The sequence below is a fragment of the Heloderma suspectum genome, chromosome 4, assembly GCF_057233095.1.
Source record: "Heloderma suspectum isolate Gila_16-S chromosome 4, 16-S_ref, whole genome shotgun sequence".
Classification (NCBI taxonomy): domain Eukaryota; kingdom Metazoa; phylum Chordata; class Lepidosauria; order Squamata; family Helodermatidae; genus Heloderma; species Heloderma suspectum.
This window is the reverse complement of record NC_139461.1, coordinates 251,438,718-251,454,261: the sequence shown is the minus strand read 5'-3', so window position 1 is coordinate 251,454,261 and position 15,544 is coordinate 251,438,718. Positions and strand designations below refer to the sequence as shown.

The 15,544-nt window shown below is 44.2% G+C and overlaps 1 protein-coding gene across 2 annotated transcripts in view; it reads left to right on the top strand.

Moving 5' to 3' along the window:
- Positions 1 to 1,989: 1,989 nt before the first annotated feature.
- SLC41A1 (solute carrier family 41 member 1) overlaps positions 1,990 to 15,544 on the top strand; it is a 49,734-nt gene continuing 36,179 nt past the window's right edge. The window contains exons 1-3 of one of the 2 annotated variants that reach the window (XM_084853296.1): positions 1,990 to 2,151; positions 2,330 to 2,450; positions 4,177 to 5,550. In XM_084853296.1, coding sequence (XP_084709422.1) covers positions 5,164 to 5,550 — 387 coding nt within the window. In that variant the 5' untranslated portion in view covers positions 1,990 to 2,151; positions 2,330 to 2,450; positions 4,177 to 5,163. The remainder of the gene's footprint in view (positions 2,152 to 2,329; positions 2,451 to 4,176; positions 5,551 to 15,544) is intronic. The other variant, XM_084853295.1, reaches the window with a different exon arrangement.

Genomic DNA, 15,544 nt, shown 5'->3' with positions numbered 1-15,544 from the left:
GTGAACAGCCCAGAGAGCTTTGGCTATTGGGTGGTATAGAAATAAATAAATAAAACCTGTAACCTTCGTCTACCCACAGACATACAACTTCAGGGGATGGTTTTAACTGAGAACATTATGCAAGGAAAGAGTTAAAACAGAGTTTTAAAAAAAGTTGAGGCCCCATCCAATCCCTCTCCCAGCTTCTATTTAAAACAAAAACTCTGTAGATCCTAAACACACACCTTCCACGTCTCCTTTAATTGCACCCTCAGACTACGGTCCTAAGCATACTTATTTGGAAGTCATTCTCCTCAAAATAAATAGGATTTAAGTTCCAAGTAAACATAGGATTGTTTGTGTCAAGAGTCCACATCCCAAAACTACTTCCTTTAATCCAGGAAGCCCTCTCTCTTGCAATCTCTGGGAAGTGATCCAGTCAGATTTGACTGCAGCCTCACACATTACACATTTCCTAATACTTTTATCTAGAACAGGGGGCCCTAAGCTTTTCAGGTCAGTGGGCACATTTGGAATTTTGATAGTGTGTTGTAGGCACTCTCACAAAATGGGGGGGCGCTTGCTCATTCATAAAATGGCTGCCATGGTGAGTACGGACAGTCACAAAACAGTAATTTCCAGAAGGTGAACTGGTGAGACTGAAAGAAAAGTAACTTGTCTAAGAACCTAAATACAAGGCAGAGGTGAGCTCTGAAATCCAGAACCACTCTTTTGATCCAAACATAGATGATGCTAGAGGACAGCACTTCCCTTTGTAGCATGCCAGCTTCCCAGTTTTTTTTTTTAATTTAAAAAATCTGAATAAAATAAAAATAAGGGAGTCTGGAGGGCACCAAGAGTGGGGTCTGCAGGCACAATGGTGCCTGTGGGCAGCACACTGGAGAGTATAGATCTAGAAAATAATGGGAAAGCAATGTAAACTGTGTGTGTAGAATGAGCATCACATGTTGGGAACTTTAGACTGATGTGTCTTCCCAGTGTACGCAGATATCATGAAATACATGTATGTACAGTCACAACACTGATATATCAACCTGCGTGGAAACTATGCTATTTCCTATACATCAGTACTTTCCACACAAATAGGAAACAAGTGGATAATGTGTGACACCACTTGAGCTCTCAATTTACTTCACAAACCAGTGACCCACATTACACTTTTACCTCCTGGGACCGCAAGTCCCTATTGCTTGTCTCCAGAAGCCATCATCCTCCACCAGAACAGAGACCTGGGGTAAAACTTGAACATTATTTTTATTTATTACATTTCTATACCACCCAATAGCCAACTTAATACTTGGAGGCTCAGCCCTTTCCCCCTTCCTTCTCCCCTTAGAAAGTCTGCGGCCCGGCCTACATATGCAGCAGAACGAGATGGTACAGTCATGAAGTGGCGATATGTTCTGTACCACCCCAAGCTGCAGGTAGGATGGACCGTTATGAATGCTCCCCTGGGCAAACAAACCCCTCTCTGCGAGCAGAAAACCAGGGGGAAAGGTACTCGCCCTGCTTTCTTCTTTCAGGGAGGTTCGTTTCACCTAAGGGGGCGCTGAAAAGGGTTATCCTGCACTGACATCGTGTGTGGTCCAGTCCACAGTCGATCCCAGCCCCATTTCGCTGCCTGCGACCCTGCCCGAACCCTCTGCCTGGGCGAAGCTGATACCAGACATCGCGGCTCCCTCCGCTCGCACGCTTCTGAACAGCTGCAGCAACTGCCCAGGAAAGGAACGCTACCGGCGCTTGCAGACAGCACGTGATTGGCTCGCACCTTGCCAAGCCCGCAGCCCACCCTCCCTCCCCTCGGCGAGCGGGGAAGGAGGCCCGCCCCCTTCCCTGCCGCGGTTGGCCGGACCTACCACCAATCCACTCCGGCACATCGGGACTGTCATTCGCGTCAACCCGGTGGGACCAGTCAGCGGGGGGCGGGCGGGCGAGCGTCGCGCTCTCATTGGAAGCTAGTGATGTCAGCTCCCCGAGTGAGGGAGGAGGTTATATCCAGCCCGCCTCTCCTTGGCTTTGCTCGCAATAGCAGCGGCTTCAGAAGTCTCGGTCCAATTGCAATGTAGCAGCGCTAGCGAGAGGTGGCCGGGGCTGGAAGCCAGAAGGGGAGGCAGGAAGCCGGGGTCTGGAGGCAGGAGCCGCTGGGCGCAGGTTGGTTCGTCTCACAGCTCTAGGGGAGTTCGCTCGGATAGTAATTACTGGAGCGGAAGGCGCCTGGGCTTCTAAGTGAGGCATGAGGGATGGGGTGGAAGGCACCGGGCAGCGGATGGGCTTACCCAGTCGCCTATTCAGCAGACTTTTCCTCTTCGTCCCCCTCTTCCCTCCTCAGCTGTTTTTCTTCTTGCACCACCGACTTGTGTTTTGGTGGGAGGACTGGCAAAGCCGAACAGCTTCTTTAGGATCCTGCCTGTGGGGTAGTGACGTTGACTGAGAAGTAGAGTCCTATTAGGGTAGGCTACTGTTCCCTTGTTTTAATGATTGCTTTCATGTATGGCGCCCCCCCGGATGTAGGGCATCTCTCCTTTGGGGAGGGGAGGCGTGGTTGGGAGTACATGACTAATGATAGTGGAGTGCAGCGTTAAGCAGGGTGTATGATTTAGTGCGTGTGTGTGTGTTGGGGAACAGGTTTGTTTTCCCCTCATAATCAGATGGTGGAGATATGGATTAGATCGGTAGGAGGAGCGAGGCTCTTTATGTGATGCGTCTGTTTTTGCTCAATTACAGACGAGTTGAGTCTGATTTTTTCTGCGGAGGAAGCAGGATCATGAGTACAGAGGGTCAGCAGACTGATCTAAGGATGTCTGCTAATGGAATGGGTGTGAGTTTGGGATGGCTGCCCAGGCCACCCAGGTGTTGGTGAAAAGAGATGAGATAGAACGCAGTCTCTTGGGAGAAAGGGCTTGTGTTTGTGTGTGGCTTGTGGAACTAGATGGGTTACTCAGAATCCTGAAGTGCATCATCGACGACCTGGATCATGCAATTTAATGGTAAATGAGCCATTGCCTGACTCATCTGTTGGCAGCATTTCCTTTCCAAATTGCTTCTGATATAAAGTTGGCTTGCTTAGCTTTCAAACTGTAATCTAGACTCCCTTGATGCTCCTATCCTTTGCTCAGAGAAGATTATAGAACTTTAGTAGTGTGGCTGTTCAAAGTCCCATGAGTAAAATTGTACTCAAAATGACTTCTGCTCCAAAATCTATGGACTTGGGTCTTATCCAGGCAATAGTCATTGCCTCATTAATGACCTTGCTTCTGGGATCTAGTATGTAGCACTTAATAGCAATTCGTTGTGATAAGGGGTGTGGGTTGCTGGGGTCACTTGCCACACATATACCAGGTATGTGTGGCAAGTCACTCCAACTCTGTGTATGAGCACAAAAGGATAATGTAAGGAATTCTTGTTGGGGTGGGGGAGGATCTAGATAGTGACTTGTGTTTGGTCCTTTTTAGTCTAAGAACATCTTGAAGCTCTTATATCTTTAAATCCTAACCAAGTGGTTGGTTTGGCACTGCCCTATACAAGGACAATAGAACTTGGAATGTTTGCTCCTATGTTAGGATCTGCTGTTACTGCTCACATCAGCTCGGCGTTGGGTTTTAAAAAGCATTGTGCAGAAGTACAGCAGAGGGCAGTAGTGTACATACATTAACACATTCATGCCTCTCTGGCTAGGTTTTTTAAAATTTCGTACTTGTTGCAGGCAGAAGCTGTCAGGGTTTTGGCTTTGGAACCCAAAAATGGCATGCACGGTCATCCTGATTGAGGAAAGGCACTGAAGGTATAGCACATTGGCCTGACTCAGTTTCAAGGGTGCTCATTGGCTGTAGTTCCATTGGCTCACCAGCAATGAACAATGGTGTTTGTCCTCTGCATGGAACTCTGCATCTGTGGCTTATGTCCTGTGGCTCGTGTGAATGGGTTTAATGTCCAAGGGTGGAGGGTAACTGGGTAGACATGGTGGTGACAGCGGAAACATAAGGGCCTCTTCCTTTGCAGCTGTTTTTATATTGACGTGCATGTATGTGTAGCATTTTTTTTACCAGCATAGAGAAGAACAGTGAAGCTATTGATGTATACACTAATACATGGGAGGGAGGGACTTTGTGAATGAAAGAGTTATTTTGTACTTGCCTAAAAGTTATATCATGTATTTTCCACTCTTCTGTATTTAAGGTGAGAGCAGCGTGATCCCTGAAGAGTCTGTAGAAGAATTTTTCAGTGCTAGCACTGGACAAGCTCACAGCAAAGGCCTGTCTGAGGATTTCATGTTGCTTTAAATAAAAACCTTCATTGCCACATGTTGTAAGGCGAGAGATTTCCTTTCTGAGAAAGAGGGTGGCTCTTCACACAGTGCACTGATAACCAGGCTATCTTGCAAGAAGTCTGAAAGGGGAGTTGGAGAGGGTGAGAAGGCCAATGGCAAGCCCCTCATAATTGTTTGGAACAGCATGAAAGCAAGGCATCTCTCACGGGGCTAGATCTTTCCATTCTGGAGAAGAGAGATAATTTGGGGAGTTTTGTTTTTCAATCCTCTGATCCTTGAAATGTTCTGGATAGAAGGAACTGGCTGGGAAGTCGAATTCAGAACTTATTCTATTCTTCTTTTTGTTTATTTGTTTTAAAGCTAGAATCCAAATAAATCTCAAACTGTTTTTAAAGACTCTAATTTACAAAGTGCCTTTCTGGAGGATCTCTTTTCTCCGTCCACTCTAAGGAGCAGTTGAACTATTCGTAGCAGTTGCAGTAAGAACTGGGTCTGAAACAAGAGGACACAAATTTGGGAAGATGCTCCAGAAACCAAAGAAGCTAATAACTGGGGAACTTTATATTGTGTATTGAGTACACCCCAACAATTCTTGCCTGTGGGGAGAACTCCAGGGAAGGCAAACTAAAGTGAATTTGATCTCACTGGAGACTGCTGCAGTTTCTCTGCTGGCTCTGTTGCTGGCATCTCCAGTTCTGAATTGTGCTTAATGGGGGGTTTTGCTAGGGGAGCAGATCTTGCAGCTAAGGACAGTATTGGAGAACTGCGGGCCTTAGCATCTATATGCCGAAAGGCATATTGGCTTAACCCCCAAGCAAAGGGTTTTTTCTCTCGCCCTTGTCTTCTGTAGTATATCAAGGGTTGAAGGCTGGAGGAGGACTACATAATCTTGCAACATGACATCCAAGTTGGAACAAAAGGAGGCTCATCACACCAATGGAGTGGTGCTGCCCATTGTTGCTGGGCCTATAGACTGTCTCTCCAGCCCTGATCGAGAGCATCTTGTTGAATCTTCTGAGCTTTTAGGACCTGAAGGAGGAGGAGGAGTGGAGGTGGTGGTGATCGAATCCCGAGCCAATGCCAAAGGGGTGCGTGAGGAGGATGCCCTGCTGGAAAATGGCAGTCAAACTACTGAGAGCGATGATACCAGCACGGACCGGGGCCCAGAACCAACCTCTCCTCTCAAAGAGACCTCTTTTTCCATTGGGCTGCAAGTCCTCTTTCCTTTCCTGCTCGCAGGGTTTGGGACGGTAGCTGCTGGGATGGTGCTAGATATTGTGCAGGTAAGGCTAAGAGTCTTCAGCATGGCATGGGCTCAGAACCCCATATCTGGGCATGTAAGTTTGCATTATTGTTGCCCTGTGAATACAGTGATCTGCTGCTCTTACTCTTAGTGGGAGGCAAGAGTCTGTCAGTGAAAAGACTCGGCAAGCAATTGGAATATATGCCTAATAGTTACAGGTTCTTCCTTCCTAACCAATTGACTACACATGCTGGAAGTAGGATAAGCTTCCCTGTGCTGTTCTGGAAGCAACGAAATTTCAGGTGGTCAGTAGCAGAAGTATCTGCTCTTGCTGTTCCTCAGTCTGAATACTCTTTTAACAGCCCGAGATCCATCATCATATAATTATCAGCCTTAAGCTACTTAAGCTGTCAAATCAAGCCTCTGATTTAAAATCAACATCTACTCCTAACATTTGGAGTTGGGAATTGAAAGACATTTAGGGTTCTCCTGAAAGCACAAGTCTTAGAAAGTAAAGAACTCAAGACACCTCTTTGCTAAATTAACGTTTTTAATGCGTGACTTGTGTAGTGCTTGCAGATTTGGTGATAGTATATGCTCCTGCAGAGTTGCCAATCTGGGAATGAGTCAAAGTGCTGCAGTAAAACCACATAGCCAGTGGCCAAGACTGGTAATGATATCAATGCTGACAAATTATAGCAGCTGCTTTGCAGCTAAAAGCCCTCCTTAGCTTAGAGCTGAAAAGAGAAACCAATTTTTAAATTCAATAAAAATGTGTATTAAAAAAGGAAAAGATGTACTTGAATTTTTGCATGTGGACACTCTGATCTGGCTTTGCCCAAATTCAGGCTTCCTTTTCTTTGAAATAAATATTCGAAATGCAAGACACCTGGCAGACTTGGATTGAAACACAAGTTGCCATGTGAAACTTGGCCCCCTCTCAAATGACGGTCCTGGGGTACTGGGATTACACTGTCACTAGTCTCTCAGCAGCTAGCTGGCAGGTCATGTTAAAGGCCATGACCCTGTCTTTAGAGGCTTTATTTCTCTGCTTTATGCAGTCTAGGGAGCACTTTGGACAGAATCTGGCTCTACAGATTCTAAACTGTAGGCGTTTATTGTTCATAATCGCCTTCTCCAACCTGGTGCCCCCCAGAGGTGTTGGACTGCAACTCCCATAATTCCCAGACAGGATTGTCATGCTGACTGGGAATTATGGGAGTTGCAGTCCAACACATCTGGTGGGCGCCAGGTTTGGGAAGGCTGTTATGAACTATGGCTGTCATAGGAAGTTGCCAGATGGCATATTACATTCACCTGAGCTTGGTTTTAAGCTGCTGCTGCTGCTCCTCCAGAACAGGCTGCATGTTCTACTTCCTTTGGAATAGGAGTCTCCTTAGTATAGCCCACATTAAACATCCATCCAAAGAAGAATAAAAGGATTTAAGGTTGCCATAGTTTCCTCCCTGCCTTCATCCTTCTTGCTGAAAACTCAGTTTCATATTATTTGCATGATTTTAGAGCTGGGGGGGGGATTTTATTGCTAGATCTTGCAAGACGAGCATGATATAGCAATACTACAGTTGTAGCCTGATGTTCTTGATCCTCTGTTTGTGTGACCGTCAGACTAGGACTGTACTGGTAATTAAACCAGATGAGAACCATGCTGTCGTGTTTTTAAAAGTGCATTATTACCTGTAATGTTCCAGTGTACTTTCTAAAAAAGATGGGATTGCGAAAGCCTAAAATTCAATCCTGATTACTCTTGTGAGGTATCATTGCTGTGTATTATTTGGTTTTGCTGGCTATAGATTCCATTTGGTTTTGAGGACTGGCTTCAGATATGGTATAATTGTGTAAAATAATCAGGATTACAATATACTTGAAGCAACAGTAAACACCTGATATCTTTTTGGTGTATGGTGCTAGACATACCTTTTATCTGGTGATGATATGAACAGATTTACATAAGAGGTTTCCATGAAAGTTCTCATGCAGTCAGCCATCTACCAGCCTGAGCTTGGTGGGCCTACAGAATCTGGTTTGTAGGATCTTTGGAAGAATCCCACTACTCTGCTCAGATTGGTAGGGAATTGATGTCTCTAATGGAAATTAGAGCAAATTAATACAAATTAATCCTATCTTATCACTGTTGGAATAGGAGCCAATGGATAAGGAGTAAGCTAGTTGGCACCTTCCCTTTTACCTGTTGGTGGTCCATGGTTTCGTGCTCTAACAAATTGTCTCCTTCTCTTCCAGACTGTTTCTCCATGAGACTCTTCTATAGCTGCTCAAACTATCTCTTAATGCTATTTAATACGGTCACTGGGAGTATAATAGCATATAGCAGGGGTGCAGAACCTCAGGCTTGGGGCCAAATACAGCCCTCCTGGTGCCCCACTCTCACCCTCTGGAGTTCCCCAGATGGCCATGCCCCCCTTTCCCTGGCGCCTCCCCCTTTTCCCCAACTACCCATTGTTTGGTGGTTTCTCAGCTTTTGTGCAGTTTTTCCTTTATTCAAAAACATTGAAATGCTTTTCCTGAGGCTTAGTTACTGGCAGTAAGAGCTTTCAGCTAAAATATGCAAATACATTGGTATTTTGGCCCTGTTCCTTTTGCCCCACCCCCATTGCCTTCAGCCCTGCCCACAAAAGCTTCTCTGAAATGGGATTCGGCCCTCAGGCTGAAAGAGGTTCTGCACCCCTGGCATATTGTGTGAAGTTGACTTGCTCAGAAAAAGGCATCCCTAAATAGCAATCATACTTTAAAAGTGTATGTGTCAGTGTTATGTAGTCATGGGCTATTACATACGTCAATATTTAAGCCTTCCATTTTACAATGGAATTACGCAAAAGCAAAATATAAAACCAACAGCCAAAATCCTAAGAAAATAAAAAACATTGACTAATTTGCTTGAATTGGCTGCCTTTCTTTAAAGCCAAAGCTCTTAATACCTTCATTCTCAGTTCACTCCCACTGGTATTTTGAAAGTACTCTCAGATTTTTCATAGCTCAGTGGGAAATCTGAACTACCCCAGACTACTACTACTACTACTACTACTTCTTCTTCTTCTTCTTCTTCTTCACAGAAAGATGCCGCTCTCAGATATTAGCAGCATGAGCCTTTTGGCACCTCCATGAATGCCAGTGTTGCCAAACCTCTTGCTTATGAAACCTGTTGATACAGTTTGTTTTTACTTTGGACATGTTTGACAGCTCTTTTTCCTGGACAGAGATGGCCTTTTTTGAGGTTCTTGGTTCCTGGTCATCTACTTCCAGCAGCTTGACATCCACAACCTATTTCATTTTTATCCCCCCTCCCCATTTTCTCCAAGGAGGTCTGGCAGGCAGCTCTGTAGGGCTGGTCTGACAGCTCTTCCTTTGCTTTCATGAGTAAACTGAGAGGCAAAGGCCTTTTTTATAGATTAGGGTTGAAAGACGTTGCTGTCTGTTTTCTTGGTTCAAAGCTGTTTTCTATTTTCAGCAAATACCCTACACACTGAGGGTAGAACAAGAATAGGATACCCTCAAGATCGTGGAGCTAGGGTACCTGAAAGACTGCCTTCTCCCTAAACCTTGAGATCCTCTTCAGAGTCCCTGCTCTGTGTTCCCCGGCAAGTGAAGTGAGGTGGGTAGCTACGAGGAAGAGGGCCTTCTCAATGGGGGCGCCCACTTTGTGGAATGCCCTCCCCAAAGAGGCCAGCTTGGTGCTTTCTTTATGGTCGTTTCAGTGCCAGGTTTATACTTTTTTATTCTCCCAGATCTTTTAAATCTGATCTGAATGTCTTGAATTGTAATCCACTATGTGTGTTGAGTATTTTTTCATTATGGGAAGGGCTGTAGCATAGTGGTAGAGCACCTGCTTTGCATGCAGAAGGGCCCAGGTTGGGTCCCTGGCATCTCCACACAGAGTAGGAAAAAAGCCCTTCATAAAACCCTGGAGCCAGTCAGTGTCACCAGTACTGAGCTAGATGAACCAATGCTCTGACTCAGTGTAGGGCAGCTGCCTAGGTTCCTAGTTATGTTGTAAACTGATTTTATTTCTCTGCTGACAAATGTTAAGCTGTTACTTGTGTTATCATATTGTATTACTTAGGGCAGTATCCAATACTGTCACTGTGCCTCTGCTCATTCTGTTGCACCCATCAGACTGCCCATCGGCACAACAGTAAGCTAGTGTTTCCTAAAGCAATCCTGGAATCGAGCCAAAATGCTCATTCTCAGATAACAGCCCAGTTCCAGAATCTAACATTTCAGCTTGTTTCTGGTTGGTGTAGGAAGCGCTAGCGGTGGGTGGATCTCACTGGTGCGTGGGCAGTGTTAAATACTGCCCTTAATGCTTGTGAGCTGCCCAAAAAATAATGTTGTTGGGTGGCTTATATAAATGCTGTAAAAAAATAATGATGATCGGAAGCAATAGGTTTTACGGTGCAGGCAGGTCTAGTTAAACATCAGTAAAAACGTGTTTGAGTAGTTCAGACTTGGAATAAGCTGTTTAAGGAGATTTTGTATTCTCTTTCCTTGGAGGCTTTCAAGGAAAGATAGTAAAGTCTGTCAGGAATACTGTAAACAAACATAGGATATCCTGTCTTGGGGCAAGCAAGTTAGGCTGTACAAACCATTTGGCTCTGATTATAAGTTAATCTTCTTCCAATCCTGGTGTACACCTTTCAGTATTAAATTTGCTCCTCTTGCAGCACTGTGTACATTTGTTTCTCAAAACCCCAGTTCCTAGAGTAGCGTAGTCTGTACAGTTGTATGTTGTTTAATGGAGAGAATACCAGGAATGGATTATCACTGTGGTGGAACATAGCAGTTAGTACCCCGTGTGGAGCAGTCCCTCTCTGCGCATTATCAAATTTCCTCTTGGCCTTTTTAAAGACCTCCAAGGATGCCTTGATTCTAAACAAAGGATTGGTTTGCTGAAGGCATGTGGTAAAAGTGGGAGTTAAGATGGATATATGTGTTTATTCCCCATGAATGATCTCCAGTCCTGAAAAGGGTGGATAAGGGAACAGTAACTATTCTGTAGCAGAACAGTACATACTTTTCTGCAATAAGAATTTTAGTCCAGTTCAGGATACAAATGAATCTGGTCTTGGAACACCTACTGGTAGTTTTGGTAGATATGGGAATCCAGTGCTTTAAGCATTCCTGTCTGAATCAGCTTTGCAGTTTAGGGCACAGAAAATCTTACACCTCCTGGCTGGCTGGGAAATGCTGGCAGATGTAAGACTTCTCTCTGTCTAAACATGCATAGGAGTGTGCTGTTAGTGCCAAAGATCTCTGCACAACCATGAATTGAATGGAAACTTGGAGATGACAGCGTGAAAAGCACTCTAATATTTTGTGGAATATGGCTGAAATTCCACTACACTTTAAATGCTAATCTACCTACCTCCTGTACAGCAGTAGCCAAGAGCCAGTGCTGGTAGCCAAAGGATTTGAAAGTCTCTTCGTGTGCAAGTGCTTGCAATTGTCATGTATGGTAGCCAAGCATCTTTTCAAGAGTGTAAGTAGTACCTGAAGTATTACTTGATCTATTATAGCCTCGTTTTTTCCCGGGTCACCTGGAAGAAACCCTTTCCACTTCAAAGTACCTTTATGCAGAGGCTGTATACAAAGATGTATGTATTCATATTTGATTACCTAAATATTATCTACTTTTTCTCCAACTTGGTAGATACCTATCATGCATGAACAATATATTTCTGTAGTTTAGGGGAATGGTTACCATGGGGTAATATGATGGCACATAGAAAAGGGCCTCTGAAAATAATTTTATTTAAAATATTTCTCAGCCACCTTTAAAGGCAAAAGCCCTCCCTTAATAATCTCAATGTGTAGGTTCATATGAGCAAAGGTAGCCTTCTAGCTACCCAGACCATATAGGTATTTAAAGATCAAAACTAGCACTTTCAGTTGTGTCCAGAAACAAACTAGAAGCCAGTGAAGAACTGCTAAGACAGGATAGAGTCACACCATCCGTTTCAGTGTGACCACCACATTCTGTATCATTGTGAAGTTTCCAGATGTTTTTCAAAGGCAGTCTCATTTCTTACAGTAGTCTAGCCTAAATATTACTAGAGTATGGATAACAGTTTCTCCAATAAAGGATATACCTGGTACACCAACTGTAACTGGTGAAAGATAGCTATGGATGCCACTTGTGCATCCACCAGCAATGCTGAATTTAAAAGCACCCCCAAACTGCAAACCTGATCTTTAAGAGGGAATCCAGAACAGGATGGTCAAGTCCCAGTTCTATGGTATGATAAACATTAAACTGTGTGAGAGCACAGAAGGTGCAATGTCAAGGGCTGTCATCTGCTATTTGGTAGCATGTTGGTGCCTGGAGGCGTCACTCCACATTTGGAATAAATAAACACTGTCATTTGCTTATCCAATTTGTGATGCTAATAAAAGGCTAAAAATGGCTGGTACTTCAAATATGAAGGCATTAGGCACAGCTGTTGTTCTTTTCTTGAAACTGCCCTATCTGCCTAGAACTGCAAATGTGCCCTCTAATAGTCTGAGCCAGGCTGTTCGTTGATTGCGATTCATGGCATATTGACCTCTGGACAGTGAGGGGTTCTGCTTTAAACTTGACTAATCAACAGCCAGTTCAGGGTCCCTCTGGTAGCCTTCTCTCTGTGCCAGTCATGGTGCTATGATAAATAAGAACTGTTTACATTATAATGCACAGACCACACTTGGAATACATTTCACAGTTCTGGTCACTGTACTTCAGAGGGGATGTTGTATAGCTGGTGGGGTCTGGAGAAGGGCAGCCAAAATGATCAAGGGACTGGAGCAGCTCCCCATCAGGTTACAATGTTTGGGGGGTTTTAGCTTAGGAAATAAAGGTGAATAAGATGGAAGTGTATAAGTGACAGAGGTGTATAAAATTATGCCTGATGTCAAGAAAGTGGATAGAGGAGTTTTTCTCCCTCTCTCATAACACTAGAACCTGAGGTCATCCAGTAAAGCTGACAAAACAAGTACTACTTTACATAATGCATTGTTGAACTGTGGATTTTGCTACTGGAAGATGTAGTGATGTCCACCAACTTCAATGGCTTTGAAAGGTCATTAGATAAATTCATGGAAGATAAGACTATCAATTCATCAAGGTTGATATTACCTCCAGTATCAGAAGCAACATGCCTCTGAATATCAGTTGCTAGGGAACACTACCAGCAGGGTGCTTTTGCCCTAATGTTTACCTGTGGCCTTCCCTCAGGCATCTGGTTGGCTACTGTGGTAACAGAAGAGACTAGATAGGCCTTTGGCATAATACCGGAGGCCCTTATGTTCTTAGACTGGCATATAGGTAGGTGCTCGTGCATAACCTCTAGCAATACCTCTAGCACATTCCCAAGCTCATCATAAATCTATGGTGTGTGTTTTTAATTGTCCCATGTCTCCAAAGACTCAGGCAAGATTCTCCTTCCAAAACACTTAATTCTAACGTCTCTTCAAATATTTTTCTTGTCTCTTGCCCAAATAAAAAAGATCTTGCATTGCTTCCAGAAAATCCCTCAATACAAATGCCAATGCTGTCTTAAGAGGCTGCAAATGCCTGCCCTGAAATTTATTGATCCAGGACACTAAAGTGGCCATAAGTTTAGAGGGGTCACACAGACACATCAGATTAACTGTGAATGGGACTGGCAGAACTGCAGTTCTCCAATACATCCTTGTATGTATAAGATAGCCTTCCCCAACCTGGTGCCCTCCAGATGTGTTGGTCTGCAGGATGCTGGGAGTTGCAGTCCAGCACATCTGGGGGGCACCAGGTTGGGGAAGGCTGGGCTAAGGTAACTGGAGGAACACGGTTCCAAGGCTGAAAAGCTTCCACCAAGGAGGCTTATCTGCATTCATTCTGTTTTGCCACTCATTCAGCCAGATCCTATGAAGCATTACTCAGAAACTTGTACTAGTGATTTCTATGAGACTTGCATCACTTGTGTGCATGTAGGAGTTACGGTGCTGTTCAGTAGGTGCTCTTTCCAAGCATTTCTTTTTTCTGTTGAGAAACCAATCATATTTGGACCTGCGTAGCAGTTCTTCAACCTCTGTGGCTTGATCCCAGCTGTTTACGTCAAGATTCTACTTATCTAATTGACTTGGGCCACAAAGCCAAACTGCCATCCAATGACTGTAATTTTCCTTCTGTACTGATTATAATGGTCACTCATGGGAACTCGACTGTAACAATGTGTTGCCTGAAGCAGAATAAATACCATGCATTTTCCTCTTCTGCCTGCCCCTTCCCTCCAAATAGCTGTTGGCCTTCAAAAGTTGACACACCTGTCTCAGCATGATCTAGAAGTCAGCCTAGCAGCTTGAGGGTCCCATCTAATCTTTAGGTGTTAAAGCTGGGATGTATTGGATCTTACAGAGGAAACTTATTGTTCTGTGAATGGAAAGTGATGAAAACGACCTCTAACTACTCTGCAGGTGGTAACTGGGGGAGCGAGAGGATATATGACAAGTATGTATTGGAGAATGGACTTGAGCATGCTCCGGGAGAGAGCACAGGACAGGAAGGCCTGGCGTGCTATGGTCCATGGGGTCACGAAGAGTCGGACACGACTGAACAACAAATGTACTGGAGAACAGCAGTTCATCCAGTCCCATTCACAGTTAATCTGATTCTAATGTGACTGTGACCCCTTTGGACTTCTGGTCACTTTAACATCCTAGGCGGATAAATTTCAGGGCAGACATTTGCAGCCTCTGCAAATTCAAGCACCAGCATTGGCGTTTGTACTGAGGGATTTTGTAGGGCAGGTCTTCATTTGAGACCTCCTCTGGATGCAGATTTATATTGGGCAGAGGCAGCGAATGAGTGACAGATGTGATCTATGGTAGACAACCCATTTTGTGGCAATGTGGTTATAGGCCTGCCCAGAAAGTAAGGTCTGACCTGGCACAATATAGGGTTAATTTGTACGCAAGATTTTGCGAACCTGTTCCCATACTTGGCTTGAAAGACAAGTATGGGTAGTGGATTCAGGGAGACACCAGGCATGGAAAGCCATACAGTACCTTCTGTCCAAGGAGGGTGGATTGTTTTTTAGCCCAGGGAGAAACTTTGCAGGACTGCTGCCTCTATTTCAATTGGCTTACTCTTGAGAGCACATCTAATAAATAGCACATATTTAAAAACATGTTCCCTTTTTCAGTGTGCACACCAAATGTGAACCTTTATATTTAGTTATTGTGCTTTTGCAGTGTTCAAATGATTGGGCTAAAATATACTGAGCTCTTTTGAATTTAACAGTCATGGGGTAATATTCAATGTAAGTCCTACTTAGAGTAGACCTATCAAAATGAATGAGACTTAAGTTAGTTATGACTAAGAACTCCCATTCATTTCAGGGGGTCTACTCTAGGCTTTTCATTGGATTTTACCCATAGCATTTAGGGCTAGGTTTGTGACCCTCTGCAGCCTATTCAGCTGTCACTTGGCAGCAGCCATTCCACTGAGCTAAGGGAAGCAAGGCAATTCCATCAGCTCTGCGGAGAGACCAGCAACTTCTGACTCCTCTTCTTGGACAGTTTCTATTCCAGTTGGTCCACATAAGAACTTTGTAACTAAAAGCTAATGCCTGAGTTTGCTTTTTTCCTTCATCCCTCCCTTTTCCTGTTGTGTCATATCTTTTAGACTGTAAGCTTTATTACTGATCCTTGTAGGCTGCTCTGGGGGCCTTTTTCAGCTGAAGAGCAAAGTAAAAATGCTTCAGAAATAATTGTAAAAATAAGATTCAGATCTGTAGCTTTAAAACAGCAGCATGTAACAATGTGTTCTAGGAGCAGGACCTTTTGAGTTTTTAGAGTTCCAGAGATCTAATGGAATATACTAAAAGCCTGGTTACAGGAGCAGAGCTGTTCGTGTTCAGAAAGTTGTTTTCAAAACTTTGCTGCTTTTTAAAAGTGCTGCAGAGAAACCCATCTGGTATCGGTTATGCTTGGATGGCTAAGAGTCTTAGTTAGCTGCGGTTCAAGGGGTGCTTTCTCTGTAATGG